A 17,224-nucleotide genomic window follows, 5' to 3' on the forward strand; every position below is an offset into this window, starting at 1 on the left:
GGTAAATGTACTAAGTGATCTAGATGATGTTTCAGAAGGGGAGAGGCCCACTTGTGTTTATTTGGTTTGCCTCTTCTTGCTCCCTCACATGGACCCCCTGCCATTTTCTTTTGGGGTCTTTCTTGGGGTACCCTTCCTTCCAAATCACCCCTCAAGTTGAAGTTGTACATTAGTAGTCACCTCACCACTCACTCCCAAGCTGCCATATGAAAGCAGAAGTGGGAGAGAGGGATGGATGGAAGATTGGGTCCCAATTTGCCATAATAGCTGTGTGACTTTTGGCAAGTCACTTCAGTGGGCTGAGTCTCAGGTTACTCACCCATACAATGGGGGTGTTGTGACAGTTACACAAGATCATGGCTGTAGCACAGGCCTGCCACTCAGGTGGTGCCCATGAGCAGATGAGTCAGAAAAACAGTGCTCCCAACCACCATTAGGGCCTCTACCACCCACTCTGTTTTAAGCTCAGGCGGACACCAGGTTTATTTTTAGAAAAAAAAAGAGCAAAGTTTATTGAAATGTCAAGCTACATTTGAAAAATCGATATCCAAATCCTGGAGAGATAACATCAGGATAAGGTGTTAGAAAGTGGGAAGTGTTCACTGCCACAGAACTCCCTAGAGACAAGCTCCCTGAGCACATCACCCAGGCATCATCGGGTCAAAGTCATTCCCTTGTCCACGAGAGGACACCGGCAAGCTAATCGTTCTCCACACTTGAAAGTTTTCCACAACCGTTAAAAACAAAACAAAGTTTTCAGATGACAAAGTCCCAGCTGATCTTCTCTCAACCCCATTCTATATAGTCAGCACCAGTGAATGGTGGGTTTGGCATTCAGAAGGGGACCTCACGTGTATTCAGGGGACATACGGGCAAAGGCTGCAGCAGCAAGGCATTTAGAGGCTGGCCCCCCTCCCTGCCTTTACTCTTTAGTTTCACTGAACCTAAAGGACAAACTGGATCCACTCGGTAAATGAACAACTCTAAGAATTAGCCTTAAGAGATAAGGGACCACTCAACACTTCCAAAGCTGGTTAGGCCCTTCAACACATAGGTGTATGTGTATATGTATACATCACTACACTAAGACACAGATCTAGCCCTATGGGTATATACGCATGTATGGCTATATAGAAAAACTACGCCAATACTAACCAAACAGAACTTTGTAAGCAGTCATCCCAAAGCCATAATCGCACACTGGGCTGTGCACAAAGCCATGCATTACACCATATTCACCAACAGAAGGCTGACTTGGCTCAATCTCTCCCAACTGTGGCCCTGTCCTGGTGAGGCAATGGAGCAGAGAGAGGTTGCCTCTGCTTAAACCACAATTGGTTTCTTCATAGGACAGTTGTTGTCAGGTTGAAGCTGTTGAAGATGTCCATGGAAATGAAAAAAACAGACCCCTTAGACTTTCTGGAGCAAACGGGCGGCCCGTCTCAAACTACCTTTCTCCTTTGCCAGTTGCAGCTAAATTGCTCAGGCCCTGGGAGCCCACAGGGCGCAGTAGCGTTAGAGGCTCACTGGCTTGGGGTGATGAGGCCCCATGCAACTCAGCCTCTAGAGACCTACTCTTTGTCAGGGGTCTGTCACTGGAGCGGACCCAGGTGGCCATGTCCTTGGGACATCTCTTGGCACCATCTAGGCTAGGTGTAAAGTTCTCCACGTGAGATGACGCTTGGGGAGCCAAAAAACAAACTGGAAAGAACTAGGTAGAACAAGTTTAGTGGCTCTGCCCACCCTGAGGACAGAGCCACTTACACCGCAGAACCACCGGGGGCCTCAGGGGTTTCTGGAGTTTCGGGTGCTGGCTCCTCGGGGCTCAGACGGGACTGGAACTTCTCCAGCTGCTCTGGGCTCGCCAGGGTCTTCAAGAGAGTATTCTCCCGCTCCAGCTGGGAGTTCTTCTCCACCAGCTCCCGGATCTGTTCCTTCAGGATCTCCACCTCCTCTCTCACAGCATACATCAGATGATTCTTCACTAGGTCCTGTCCCGGAGAAGATGATGACAGAGGCATCCATTAGCCATGGCGGCCCCTCTGCAGCACTGCATCCTGGCCATCGGGGTGCCTGCTGTCTCACATCACTGACCACCATGCTTCCCTCAGCATGCTGGCCCTGTGTGGCCCTGCTCCTCCCGCTCCTTTCTCCCAAGTACCTAAAGCCACGCTCAGAAGAGCAATGGGATCGGGGCCATGCCTGAGTTGGGAACCCAGCTTTGAACTACACAGGATTCTCCCCCCATAAGTTTCTAATAACCTTCAAAGCTGGCCTCTTGGGAGCCTTTTGGGTACGACTTATGCTGACTGGTGAGCGTTCTCTCTATCTTTCATTTCCACATAAGGTCCCACTGCTGGCTCTGATCCCAGGGAACACCTGCAATGCACCCCCTACTGTCAGTCTGCTTGACACATCTTCACCAAGAGAGGAAAATGGGCTATTTTGGAGCCTCTCCCACTCCTCATAAGCCAGCATACTGAGCTGCAGCTGCTCTGCAGCGTGGCCGGACAGGACACTGGCCCTGGGAGAAGCTACCAGCATGGCCACATCCTCTCTGAATTTGGATGACTGCACTGAAGGCAGAGAACAGTGTCCTTAAGCTCCGGGCACAATGAAGTGGTTGCTAACTGCTAGATGCCCAAAAGCCCTGCAGCCACTGTGGCTGCTTGGTGGAATATGACCTCTACCTGGTAAGGAGAGGGAAAAGGGATTGTGTGTGTGTCAGGGGGGTGCTTTGCCTCCTGTCTCCTCCCAACTCCTGACCCCAGCCCAGGCTCTGCAGAGGCACTGCAGTGCGCTTATATCCAATGAGCTCTGGCCCCTGCCAAGTGTGGGATGTAGACAAATGCAGGTGTTTGAGCTCCCTGCCCTGCCATGGGCCCGGGAGGGAGCCACACACGGCTGTAAAGCCCTGCGATTGGAGAAGGAGGAGGAGGAGGAAAGGAGAGGGCCCAGCAAGTGTGGACTGGAAATGCCCTAAAAGGTGCCATTCCTATGGGACTCTACTTAAGGCCTCTAAGGGGAGAGAAGACAGGCTGTCAGCTTCCCCAGGCTCTTGGCTTTTGCACCCACCCCCTCACCACTACCCTGAGTTACATAAGCAGAAGCCAGGTCTGGGAATGACAATGACGCAGTGATGCCACTCACCATGGCCTGCTCGATCTTGTTGTCTATGGCCACCACACTGGCTCCGGAGGCACTGTCAAGACAAAAAGGAAAGCGACCACGTTACCCACTTGGTTACAGTCTTAAGTACCTGGTAGTGGTGGCCACAAGGTCCTCCCTCTGCCCCAGCCCTTCCTCTCTACCGCAGCCCTGGCCGGGAGTTTCAGGCACTTTGTCCCTCCCCGGCCCCTGCAGGAAACTGCACCTCCCCACTCAGGCCGGCTGCCGGCAACCGCTGTCTGGAGCTCCGCGGGGAGCGGCGCGCAGGGCCGGGGGTGCACGGGCCAGCGTGGCCTGCTCGGCGACGTGCAAACAATGGGGGCGCGCGGCCCAGCGAGTGGCCTGTTGCCGGCCCATTACGGCGCCGGCCCACAAGGTCCAAGGCAAACCTACCGAGCTCTGCAGCTAGCTAGGAATTCCTCCTCGGCTCAGAAGCTTCCGGCCTGCTCCCCAACGGCGCGCGGCGCGCGGCCAGCCTCCCGCCCAGCCCTGCCGCCTCTGCCACCGGCTGCAGCAGCTCGTCCTTACGGCGCAGCGGCCGCAGGGACGCTCAGACGGCGGATCCCCGCGCGGCGGTGACCCCCCCGCCGCGTCCCCACCTCCGCCCCTTCCCAGGATGCTGCACCGCGGGGCACGGGGCCGCCGGCACCGGCTCGCTGAGATCCTGCTCGCAGCCCAGCCCCCGCCGCCGGCGCCCGGGCTCGGGAGCTGTGGCCAGCCGTTACCTGTTATCCAGCTTAACGGAAACCACATCCCCTCCCAGCAGGGAAGAGAAGAAGGAGATGTTGAAATTGTGCAGCTGGTAGACCGCCACCTCCATGGGGGTCTGATACATTTCGGTGTTCATGGCTCGGGCTGCCGGGGAGCTCTGGCCGGGCTGCGGGCTGCGGGCTGGGCTGGGCGGCCGCCGGCGGCTGACGCGCTGCGCGGGGCTGGGCTCTGCGCGTTGGGCCCTGAGGCTAGGAGCGGGCCGAAGGCTGCCAAGAGGACCCAAAGCCGGGCGGGCGTTCCAAAGTTGAAGGGAAGTGACTCGAGGGGTGTCACCTAGTGTGTCACAAACTCCACGGCCGCCGGTCCAACCCAGACTCAGAGATATTTCGGCTCCTTCTTCTTTATATAGGAGGAGCCGGCTGCGTCACATGGCGTCAGGGGCCATGCAAATGAGTCCTGTACCAGGCTTTGTGGCCCAGTTAAACCACATCCCCTCCCTGAACCTTAGGCTTGGACTGTAAACAGTTCAGCACTTTCTTGTGCCAACTGGCATCTCCAAAGAGGGCTCTGGAGATTGGTAAAAACCAAACTGGAGCTGGTTTCTTAGAGAATTGAGAAGTACAAATGCCATTATAGGAGCTAGGAAGCGTTCGGTAGAGGGTGGCGCTGGTTTCAAAAGCTCTTCCTCAGATGTCAGTCAGCACACTCGCCTGTCTTTGCCATGCGATCACCGGCTGCCACGTTGGATACCCACCCTCACCACCAGCACCCTCATGCCTTCCTGGCCCCTGCCTTCTTAGCCTCTCTCCTGCACACAGACTTCGTCACCTGCAGGCCCCCTCTCCCAGCCAGCTTGCCCACTGGCTTGTCCCTATCCCCAGTACCTATCCACTCACCTCATCCTCAGATGTACCTGTCCATGTACTGACACATGCACACATCTGTGGCATGCACAGAGTAGCCAATCTGTATGTGTCAGTGTGCTTGTATGGAGGACACTGTAAGTGTTTAGGAACTCAGATGAATTGGGGAACATGCACAAGGAAGCAGCTGTGGGCCAGGCAGGTGACAGAGGGGATGGGGAGGAGCCAGTAGGGGAGTGGGCACTGCAGTGACCACAAGATGCCAGAAAATACTTTTTAAATTTTTTGGCCATGCCACGCAACAGGTGGGATCTTAGAGTTCCCTGATCAGGGATCAAATGCACTCCCCCTGCGTTGAAAGTCCAGAGTCTTAACCCTGGACCACCGGGGAAGTCCCTCATGTCCTTATTTTTAAATACAAGATTTTGTTGCTTTCCTAGAAACAGCGAATGACAACAAAATTATGAATCAAGGCTATATATAAACCATCCCAGGAGAATATCTGCCCTGTGATGGGTTCCAGTCATATACAGGGTTACAGGGTACTTCACAAACAGATTCCAAGTCACAAGGAGGATGAGGTGATTGTTGCCTACTAAAAATTACACGTTTCCATAAAAATATTTTTTCATTCTTTCTAGCCTCAATCTTAAAAAACCAAACCAAACCAAACCATCAGAGGCTTGAAGTCCTTTTATCCTGCTCTTTCCTAAGTGAGGCCACCTAGTGGACATAAGGAGAACTGCAGCCAGATGGCGCAATCTAGAGAAACAAGGGACAGGTGACGCAACTGGGAGTATTATTTACACCAACTCAGGACCATAAGGAGAACATCGGGTTCCACCACATATACAATAGTTTGGATGAAGTTAGGGCCAGTACCCATGAATCAGTTTGTGATTCAGGCTATGGTCCAAAGAAGTACCTTAGTGCAATCACGCTACTGGAAAAGTACTGGGGGCTTCTTATCAGCAAAGGTTATTATTATTTGCTTCAGGATATTTCACCTAACCAGGTGCCTGGCACGGACACCCTGGCCAAGGCCCCAGTTAAGCCTAGTCTGAAGGCCTTAATTTTCTCTAGGCTGCCAGTGCAGTTATGCCACCGAACAGCCAACATTTTTTAGTATGATGTGAAGCTCCTGATGGATCGTGTGTGCATGCTAAGTTGCTTCAGCCGTGTCCCACTCTTTGCAACCCCGTGAACTGTAGCCTGCCATGCTCCTCTGTCCATGGGATTTTCCAGGAAAGAATACTGGAGTGAGCTGCCATTTCCTTCTCCAGGGGATCTTCCTGACCCATGGATCAAACCTGCGTCTCTTATGTCTCCTACATTGGCAGGTGGGTTCTTTACCACTAGTACCACCTGGGAAGCCCTCCATTGGACCCCACCAGCAGTAATACATGGACAAAGATCATTCTATTTGCAAAGGACTGACAAACAGATCTACCCAAGCAAACCTATTGTACTAGCCCCGGATGGTGATTTTCTTCACCCCAGTTTGGCTGGGAGACAATCCCAATCTCAGGATATCAGGTTATCCTTAGGTCACAAACTCTCTGAACAAGGTGTTCACACTAAGCTGCGTGTAGTAGATGAAACAAAGTGCAGACTATTTACAGATCATCAGGAACATTATCTGAGCAAAAAAAAAAAAACAAAAAACAAACCTTCTTAAATCTGGAGCTTTATTGATACTGGAATTCCCTGATATATTAATCTGCCCTCTGTGTCACATAGAGCTTTCCTGATCCAGAAAGGGTCTGAGCTGACCTTTCATTTGCTTGTAAATCTTTCTTAAACTCACTATTGCTACCCACCTCAAGATTCCAAGGGAGATGATGAAAAGAAAAAAGAGATAAATAAGCTGGGTTAGGAGGGAAAAAACACCACCAGGAAAACAGGGCATAGGAGAGGAGAAAAACCGGCTCCTTCAATGGGAACTCCCTTATATGGAGAGAGAGGCATAAAATTCCAGGTAGTTCGGGGAGGAGAAAGCAAAGCAGTGAAGTTTGCTAGCGAGGCTGTGTTTGAACTGCACATTGTTGTTGTTGCTCAGCCACTAAGTCGTGTACTGTAACTGTACGTTAATTGTACTTCAACTAGAAATAAGCTCAGTTTGAGACCCGCTGACAATAACAGCTACCATACACTGAGCTTCGGCTATGGGCCAGACGCCGTGTTGGCCGAGTTACAAACCTGGTAGTGTAGGAGCTGTTACTATCATTTTTACAGATGAAGAAACAGAGGGTCTGAGAGGCTACCTTGCCCAAGGTGGTGGCGCAGTGAATAAACTATAGGGCTGGGACTTCAGCCCAGGCCTTCCTGACCTAGAGACCAAGTCTGTTCTTACTACACTTACTAGTGGGGCAGGGAGTAAGCTTATTGAATGAGTGAATCAAGGCCATTGGTGAATGTGTTGGAGGTGCCAGGAAAGTAGTGAGGGAGGAAGAAAAGGTGAGGGCAGGCGAAGTCTGTCTAGGACACCAGCAGTGTGTGGGACCGGAAGAATATCCAAAGTGTCTAAATGAGCTTTATAGGAGGGCTTTGCTCACCTGCATTATTTCAAAAGGCAGCTATGCAGTCCTCAAAGAAAGCCCTCTCTGTCTAGAAAACTGAAACGATGAGTCCCACCAGGTGTCTCCCAGGATGGACTACATAGTGCCCCACATGAGGGAGGGAGTCTCGGAATAATAACCCAGTCAAACCTAAAGTCCCCAGGGCCCCACTAACTGACGCCCTTAATTAACTCTTTCCCCTCATTCCTGCTGTGCTCAGCTTTTAGAAGAATGAAACCAAGAGCAAGAAAACAAGCTCATATCAGGGATGTAGTTTAAAAAAACAACTTGGAAAGAATGTCCCAGGTTCAGCCCACACTCAGTGGATCTCTCTCCCCGGTTCACCTCTACTTCACCAACCAGTAGTGAGAAGCACTTCCCGTGAGGTCTCATGGTTCTCGGTTTGCAAATTGTGGCTGGATCCCTGGACCCCAGGGTGTGCTAAACTAAGGCAACCAACCTAAATAAAAACTGTCCCTGTAGGAAGATTTTCAAACAGCAGGCATAAGGGAGATGCGGCGGGTAGTAGGGGGAAGGGGAAAAACTGGAGGAACCCAGAAGGCTTTCTGCTGATCCCTGGGCACACCGGAAAGTTCCTCTGTCCAGAATAGCTGCACCAGACCTCGCAGTGAGTGGAAGTGTATCTGTGATCTGATCTGATTTTTCTGAGTACAGTGCTGATCCATGAGACTGTCAGCATCCTTGTGCCCTGTGGACGTGGGCCCCAGGCAGGAAACAGTGGCCTAAGGATTCAACAGCACAGCCGCCCCAACGTGTGTGTTTCCCGACTCCCTTTCTCCCATGCTGTGAGTTACATGACAGGCTGGACTGAAAGCCCCTACAGTCCCAGCACCCAGCTGATGAGCCGGCTCCTTTGCCGGCTCTGATCCTAGCCCTACAGCTGTGGGTTTCTGTGGTTAAACAGACACAGCTGACCCTCCCCCTCCCAGGGTGGCCTTCTAGATGGAGGGCAGCAGGAGGAGGGTGGGTCAACTCCTCAACTCCCACCATCTCAGGTGGCCCTGGAAGTCACCTGAGGCTGGATGTTGAGATACTTGTTCCCTTGGAACTGGAAGAAGTGTCTCAACATTATCACCAGTCTCTTCTACTTCAAAAGCCAGACTCTCTAGGGCTGGAGCCCCTTCCTATTTTGGGTTCCCACAGCCCAGGAAGACGGAGAGTGGCCCGTCTGGGCCACAGAACCCGTGGGCAGGATCTGAGCATGCTGCCGAGGTGTGGGGACCAGATCGGGGTGGGTGCGGTAGGTTGGGGGTGGCAAGGCGGGGGAACATCTCACTTCCCTTTTTGTCACACTTGAAGCATTGTGCACCACGCAGCCCAGAGGAAACTATTTATAGGCAAGTCTTCCTTATTTTCTACAGGATATGTTCCACCCCCAAGATTCAGCCCTGTTGCCAGCAAAACACAGGGTCTTCTGTCAGGAGACACAGGAAGGTATGGGACTGGCCACCAAGGAAACGCTGAGTAAGGAGCCGGGCAAGGAAATCATAAAGGCTATTGAGCACCGGAGCATCAGCACAATTGATGGGGTGGCTGCAAACAACCCTCCCCACTTACTCCCCTGCCACGCGCCCCCTCCGCCTGAAGCTCTGTCTACCTCTAAGTACTTACTTGTCCCTTTTTCTGAAGAGGCTGGGGGAGAAAGGAGGCTGAAATGCCATCATTTAGTTTGTCCTGGCTTCACTCTTCTCTCTTGCCCTCAGGTTCCACGCCAGGGGTGGGAGAATACAGACAGGAAGGACGCTGCCACTTACATGGTTACTTTGGCCTCATGGAAAATCCCCAAAGTCCAGAAGGAGGGAAGCAAGAAGGAAAGACAGTGACAGACAAAGTGCCTTGTCCTCAGTGGGTCACGTGAACTGCCCCACATGACTGAGACCCAGAATGTCGACTCTGGGGGGCAGGAAAATGGGGAGGAGGATGCGGGTGAAGATGCAGAAGGTGGCGGTGGGCTGCAGGGAGCCCAAGGGGAACTGTGGCAGAGAGGTACACTGTCTTGGAAAAGTGGCTCTAGCAACCAATTTGGGCCAAACCTTGGCACCGAATGGTGACAGAAGCAATGAATTGTGCCTTTCAGCTCCCTCCGGATGGGGTCCCATGTGAGCTTCACAAACAATCTCCCAGTGACACTATGGATGACAGGCAGAAGCCACGCCCCATCTGAACGAGGCATTCCACCCTTCTGACCCTCATTCAAAGAAGCCGGAAAGGGCTCTTGTCAAATCACCTTGGTTGCCCCACCTCTGGCGTCTCACTTTGGGCGGGGGGCACGGTTTGTGCTGGCATCTCAGCAAGACTGGAAGTATTGGCAACGTTATCCAGGAATGCAGTTTAGCTCAGTGGATCTTAAATTTCATGAACCTTATGTCAATATTTATGCTTGTCTCCCTTCTCCTTATGCCTTGCAGCTGGGAAAATTTACCTCCATAATTTTTCTAAGTTCTCTTCCCATTTTCCACTGTCCCCATTACCCATCTACAAGTATGAAACAGACATTCCCCCCAAAAAAGAGAGAATGTCAAATTCACCTCAGTAAATGGAATACCCTTCTCCTCCCTCCTCCCCACAATAGTTGCCATTATCATTCAATTCAATTCAGTTCAATTCAACTTAAAGTAGATTAACACCTATTCAAAGTACAAGGCACATTTTATGGAAATTAAAAAAAAAATAAACAAACTGGTAGTACAGGTCAACAACCGTGCTTCCTTCTACAATATCCTAAGCCTGTGGCGAACTCTGAAGTCTCCCTACTGGTTAGGTCTCAGTGAAATGTTTACTTCAGGAAAAAGCCTAGGGCTTCAGGGTGCTCAGGATGGCCATCTGGGGTTTGGGAGGGCCATAACACCATCATCACTCCATTCCTGAGAATTGGGCACACTTATTTTCTCCCCACCCTATCATTTGGTCTGTCTAGACAGGGATAACACAGCAGTCAGGGGATTCCCTGGAGGCTCAGATGGTAAAGAACCCACTTGCCAACGCAGGAGACATAAGAGACTCCAGTTTGATTCCTGGGTCAGGAAGATTCCCTGGAGAAGGAAATGGCAACCCACTGTACTATTCTTGCCTGAAAAATCCCATGGACAGAAGAGCCTGGTGGGCTACAGTCCATGTGGTTGCTACGAGTTGAACACGACTGAAGCCACTTAGCGTGCAACAGAGCAGTCATAAAACCTGGAATTTCCATGGGACCTGTGACATGGTGGTTGACAGTGCCAGGGTCCCTCACTCTGATTCCCTTCCTTTGTAAACCAAGGGAACAAAGCACAGGTCCTTAAGGGTCTCACAGTTGCCAGTGTCTTCCTTCTGAGAAAGGGGGGAATCTATGTTTAGCATGGGAGGGGTGGTCACCTCTGTCTGCCAAACTCCTGGTCTCCCTTCTTTGCCCAGCTCCTAGTGGTCTCATCCTTGTTCATATGGCCCTCCCAACTAGTGAGCATCTTCAGGTGGGCAAATAACCCCCCTCATCATGGCCCACCTTCTGGGAATCCCTGTGCTCGACAGCCTTCCCAGAGGCTGGGAGAGGAAGCAGCAAGAACACGGCCACTCTCCGTGTTTGTTCATCTGCACCAGCCCCCCACCAGCTTCTCTGGGCCAGGGCGACAGACACTGGCAGGGCCTCTTCCCAGCCCTTCTGCTCTATGGAGCGGCCACAAGAGCCGAAATTCCAAGGCAAGCCATTTTTTTTCTGGCAGTTGCTGGGGTTACTCTGAGTGGCATGTGAAGGACTTGCAATGATTGGCGATGCCCAGAAGATGAGAAGCAAGAGGGTCTTGCTGGGGACGCTGAGCCAGCAGACAAGGGGCCTGTGAAGAGGCCAGGGGCTCTGAGGTGGGGCACCTGGCTCTACTGCAGGCCCCCGCGATAGAATGGGTGACCCCTGAAATGGCCCAGGTTCCCTGGGAACAAAACGCTGGTAATAATGCCGGCCTCTTCAGGCGCAGGGAGGCTCCCAGGCCAGGATGGGTAAGCATTATGAGCCTCCCCCGGCTCCCACATTGTACTCCTGAGGCCCTTGCTTAACTCACAGTGGAGCTATTCACAGTAGGATCACTTGAGGTGGCTCCTTGATCCTCTGTTGGGGGACTCTGTGGGCCTCTGGCTCTCCAGCCACCTCCCCCCTCCCTCGGGTTTCCTGGATGGAAAGAAGCAGCCCAGCTGAGGTGGGGCAATGGCAGTAAGGGGCTGGCTACACACTACTCCCAGAACAGAAAGAAAGGAGAGAAACAAGGCAAGCTCCTCCCTGGACAGCCCCCCTGCCCCACCCCCAGCCATGGGAACTGAGCCAGGGAGCTCAAAGGAGTGCTGGGAGAGGTTAAGGAAGGCCCCCTGCCCAGGGTTTGAGAACTGCTGACAAGGAATACACACACCTTATCAGGAAGAAAGAACAGCACAGAAGCGCACACGCACACATTCATGCAAACACCCTTTCGGCCTTTGACAAAGTCTAATTCACAGAAAGGGGCTTCCCTGGTAGCTCAGCTGGTAAAGAATCCGCCTGCAATGGAGGATTCCTGGGTCAGGAAGATCTTCTGGAGAAAGGATAGGCTACCCACTCCAGTATTCTTGGGCTTCCCTGGTGGCTCATATGGTGAAGAATCCAACTACAATGTGGGAGACCTCGGTTCGATCCCTGGGTTGGGAGGGCGTGGCAACCCACTCCAGTATTCTTGCCTGGAGAATCCCCATGGACAGAGGAGCCTGGCGGGCTACAGTCCATGGGGTCACAAACTGTCAGACACGACTGAGCGACTAAGCACAATTCACAGAGATAGGCAAGCCCAGGGCATCATTCAATCTCTGTCTCTCTCTCTCTCAGCTGACGGCAGCTTCCCCGTGACCCCAAAGGGGCAGTAAAGCAATAGGACATGGCAAGGCTGCAGGGCAGGCTACTCTAGACCCAGCCAGAGTGTCACAAGCCACAGCCTCCACTCTGACATCCAAGGATGACTAGTACTGTATGAGGGTCATGGGTGACAGGGTCTTGGGAGTGGGAGTCAGGTAGGTATAGGGGGAACCAGCTTGACACTACACACTGTCCACTGGCTGCAAGGAAGTGCTGGTGCTGCCAGGCCCACAGCTTGCAAAGAGGTCAATTACACATTCAAAGAAATGAAAACGAGCACCATTTGTGTACCATCAATCATATGAATGCTTAAGATGATTCCTGCAGGCTCCTCATGAGATCAGTTCTAAGGAGAACCAGTCCTGGCATAGACCTCATATGTGACCGACGATCTGAGAAGTACGATTTGAATGGCACTGAGGAAAATTTCCCCTCAGTCCAAGTTGTTTGCCTGACCAGACTACTGCAGTGCCTACAAACGTCACCCTCCGAGTCATACCTTAGAGTTCTAATGGAATTCTTCACACTTTGAGGAATTAGGAATTCTTTTTTCCCCCATGCAAAAGCCCTGGGAGAGTGCCACATTCTGCCACTATCAATTACAAATATTTAAATCAGGATGAACTCAAGTTTTATATTACTTTCAACAGAGTGATCAGTGGCTGATCAGCATCAGAAGATGAGTAAACACAGCAGGTACACCGTGCCGGTGGGCTGCGGAGGACAAGAAATGGGTCCAGATGAGGAGAATACGGATGTCTGTGGATTGGGGAGGGTCCTTTCAGATGTGGATGCAGCGCTTGTGGCTCCAGTCCATGGAACTGCTTTTGGGAATCACTGGCCTACAGGTGAGAGCCACGACAGGGTCTACCTGAAGAGTCACCATAAAGTCAGTCACCATGACCCACTTTGTATCACACACCATGATGGGGTTGAGCACTGTTGTTGTTCAGTCGCTCAGTCATTTCAACTCTGTGACCCCATGAACTGCAGCAGGCCAGGCTTCCTTGTCCTTCACAATCTCCCGGAGTTTGCTCAAACTTATGTCCATTGAGTTGGGGATGCCATCTAACCATTCCAAGCCTAACTTCTATTCAATCATCTCCTTCCCTCTCCTGTTTGGCTACCTCTTTCCCTCTCACTCCTAATAGCTTAATCAGAAAATGAATGAGAGCCACTATTAGAAAGATAACCCCAATCTGCTCTGATTTATAAGTCAACCTTTGGCAAATTTGGCCTCTCCATTATGAGGAGCAGATTGCTTCTGAGACACTTCCCAGCTGTTGGTGCATACTCTTGGCCTGGGAAGTTGGAGGTATCGGGGTGGGCATAGGGCGACAAAGGAGAAGAAGAACCCGGAGAGAGGGTGAGAATGGGGAGGGGCTGCTTTTTTCCCAACAGCACAGTCTGGTCAGTTAACCAGCCCTACCTCCCTTCAACAGAAGCCAGCTCTCCTCCAGCCCTGTGGCTCTCACTGCCTGCTCAAACATGGATCCATTCTGAGGTTGGCTGGAGGGCTGTGACTCACTGCCCCCTCAGGAGTTTGCTGGGCTGACTATAAAGACTGTCCAGGATCTCTACCAATGTGCCCATCCCCACCCTGAGCCAAGCCTTGCTCTCCCCTGCCCCTACCACCTTCATTTCATCCCATGGCTTGCTACCGCCTCCCTGGCCAGGAGGGCGCCCTTGAGGCTCACTGACTCCCCCTCTCCCCAGGGAGAGCAGAAGGGGAATTCACTGCTCTCTGTGGTATGCATCCGGCCTGTGTTTTGGTATCTTATTTTATTTTTATGTTTAATTTACACTGCCTGCTAGGTTTGGGGCTTAAGTAAACAAAGGCTGTGTTTCCCCCAAGGCTTGGACTTCCTGGTTCTCTGTCAGCAACTGAGTGACCCTTTTAACCTCTCACTCCTTGAGACAGGCAGTGCTGGGGGCGGGGTTGGAAGAACAACATACTTTGCGTCAAAAGCCTTGAAATTCTTAGTGCCAGCCTGAAATACCATCCCCTCGCCCTTCTCCACATGAATGTTAAGCCCCGAAGCTGCCTTACCAAGTACGGACTGCTTTTAAAGGGCACTGTAGGAGTGTAAGGGTATGCCCAGGAGTGCGATTGCTGGATCATATGGCAGTTCTATTTCCAGTTTTTTAAGGAATCTCCACACTGTTCTCCATAGTGGCTGCACTAGTTTGCATTCCCACCAACAGTGTCAGAGGGTTCCCTTCTCTCCACACCCTCTCCAGCATTTATTGCTTGTAGACTTTTGGATAGCAGCCATTCTGACTGGTGTGAAATGGTATCTCATTGTGGTTTTGATTTGCATTTCTCTGATTATGAGGGATGTTGAGCATTTTTTCATGTGTTTGTTAGCCATCTGTATGTCTTCTTTGGAGAAATGTCTGTTTAGTTCTTTGGCCCATTTTTTGATTGCGTCGTTTATTTTTCTGGAATTGAGCTGAAGGAGCTGCTTGTATATTTTGGAGATTAATCCTTTATCAGTTGCTTCATTTGCTATTATTTTCTCCCATTCTGAAGGCTGTCTTTTCACCTTGCTTATAGTTTCCTTTGCTGTGCTGAAGCTTTTAATTTTGATTAGGTCCCATTTGTTTATTTTTGCTTTTATTTCCAATATTCTGGGAGGTGGGTTATGGAGGATCCTGCTGTGATTTATGTCGGAGAGTGTTTTGCCTACGTTCTCCTCTAGGAGTTTTATAGTTTCTGGTCTTACATTTAGATCTTTAATCCATTTTGAGTTTATTTTGGTGTATGGTCTTAGGAGGTGTTCTAGTTTCATTCTTTTACAAGTGGCTGACCAGTTTTCCCAGCACCACTTGTTAGAGTGTCTTTTCTCCATTTTATATTATTGCCTCCTTCGTCAAAGATAAGGTGTCCATAAGTGCGTGGATTTATCTCTGGGCTTTCTATTTTGCTCCATTGATCTATATTTTTGTCTTTATGCCAGTACCATACTGTCTTGATGACTGTGGCTTTGTAGTAGAGCCTGAAGTCCGGCAGGTTGACTCCCCCAGTTCCATTCTTCTTCCTCAAGATTGCTTTGGCTATTCGAGGTTTTTTGTATTTCCATACAAATTGTGAGATTATTTGTTCTAGCTCTGTGAAAAATATCATTGGTAGCTTGATAGGGATTGCATTGAATGTATAAATTACTTTGGGTAGTATACTCATTTTCACAATATTTATTCTTCCAATCCACGAACACGGTATATTTCTCCATCTATTAGTGTCCTCTTTGATTCCTTTCACCAGTGTTTTATAGTTTTCTATGTACAAGTCTTTTGTTTCTTTAGGTAGATATATTCCTAAGTATTTTATTCTTTTCGTTGCAACAGTGAATGGAATAGTTTCCTTAATTTCTCTATTTTCTCATTATTAGTGTATAGGCATACACACTGAGGAAACCAGAATTGAAAGAGACACATGTACTCCAATGTTCATTGCAGCACTGTTTATAATAGCGAGGACATGGAAGCAACCTAGATGTCCATCTGCAGAAGAATGGATAAGAAAGCTTTGGTACATATACACAATGAAGTATTACTCAGCCATTAAAAAGAATGCATTTGAATCAGTTCTAATGAGGTGGATGAAACTGGAGTCTATTATACAGAGTGAAGTAAGCCAGAAAGAAAAACACCAATACAGTATACTAATGCATGTATATGGAATTTAGAAAGATGCAAATGATAACCCTGTATACGAGACAGCAAAAGAGACACAGGTGTATAGAACAATCTTTTGGACTCTGTGGCAGAGGGCGAGGGTGGGATGACTTGGGAGAATGGCATTGAAACATGTATATTATCATATGTGAAACGAATCACCAGTCCAGGTTCGACGCATGATACAGGATGCTAAGGACTGGTATGTGGGGATGACCCAGAGGGAGGATAAGGGGAGGAGGGAGGTGGGAGGAAGGTTCAGGAAGGGGAACTCATGTACACCTGGGGCAGATTCATGTCAATGTATGGCAAAACCAACCAATATAATATTGTAAAGTAATTAGCCTCCAATAATAATAAAAAAAGAGTGTAAGGGTAAAGCACAAGAAAAGGAAAATTCAAAGTATTCACATTGATTTTTTCCTTTTGACATATATCTTTGTGCATGCTAAGTTGCTTCAGTGATAAGCTGCTTTAGTCGTGTCTGACTCTGTGCGACCCCATGGACTGTAGCCCACCAGGCTCCCTGTCCATGGCATTCTCCAGGCAAGAGAATGGGTTGCCATGCCCTCCTCCAGGGGACCTTCCTGACCCAGGGTTGGAATCCCCAGGGGTTGAATCCTCATCTCTTACTTCCCCTGTATTGGCAGACAGGTTCTTTACCACTACTGCGACCTGGGAAGCCCGATGTCTTTGTGCCATCAAGCAAAGTCAGAATAGCCCAGGTCCTGGTGGGCAGAGCCTTGGCAGTGAGCAGCCTTAAAGGCCTATAGACAGAGCAGAGCGTGTTGGGCCTGCCTGGGAAAGGCTTCCTGCCAAATCTCATACATCTTATAAAATAAGAGAAACACTGGCCCCTATGTCCTGGGATAGAGCTCTAACAGCAAAGTAACGAATCCTGGTTAACAGTTCTGACATCCTGTTATTTGCTAAAACTAATAATACCATAGCGTTTGTTGACAGAGTCGCAGAAGAACTAAAGTAAACATGGAAACTGAGGAATGGCCAAGTGTAGACAATTACTAACTCAGCAGTTGAGAAGAGGGAGTTTCTCAGACACTCCTTGGACCTCTTGGGGCAGCAGGGCCTGAGCACAGTTGGGAGACAATCCAGATGCATCTGTCATCTCGCTGGGTGATTTCTCTCCAACAGCAGGCTGCTGCAATAAGGGGCTTGGTCCACGGAGTTGAGTCCTCAGACAGAGAGCAATAACAAGAAGTGAGAGAGACTCTACCAGTGCGCGTGGCAGGGGAGGGGCTCCCTGAGAAACATGGCTCTAGCACCCGTTTTAAATGAACTCGGTCAAGTAGGAAGAAAACATATCAGAAGGCCAGAGTTCTTTTTCCACCTTAACCCCAGACCCCCTGGACACTTAG

The 17,224-nt window shown here is 50.3% G+C and overlaps 1 protein-coding gene across 3 annotated transcripts in view; it reads right to left on the bottom strand.

Annotated features, from left to right (window-relative positions):
* Positions 1-481: 481 nt before the first annotated feature.
* TSC22D3 (TSC22 domain family member 3) overlaps positions 482-17,224 on the bottom strand; it is a 65,216-nt gene continuing 48,473 nt past the window's right edge. For 2 of the 3 annotated variants that reach the window (XM_055437895.2, XM_055437894.2), the window contains exons 3-4: positions 3,151-3,202; positions 482-1,991 (exon numbers count right to left, since the gene is read on the bottom strand). In XM_055437895.2, coding sequence (XP_055293870.1) covers positions 1,761-1,991; positions 3,151-3,202 — 283 coding nt within the window. In that variant the 3' untranslated portion in view covers positions 482-1,760. Of the gene's footprint in view, positions 1,992-3,150; positions 3,203-3,893; positions 4,264-17,224 lie in introns of those variants that run through there. The other variant, XM_088834052.1, reaches the window with a different exon arrangement.

This window comes from Moschus berezovskii, chromosome X (genome assembly GCF_049115385.1).
Source record: "Moschus berezovskii isolate FMDL1 chromosome X, NW_MosBer_1.0, whole genome shotgun sequence".
Lineage (NCBI taxonomy): Eukaryota > Metazoa > Chordata > Mammalia > Artiodactyla > Moschidae > Moschus > Moschus berezovskii.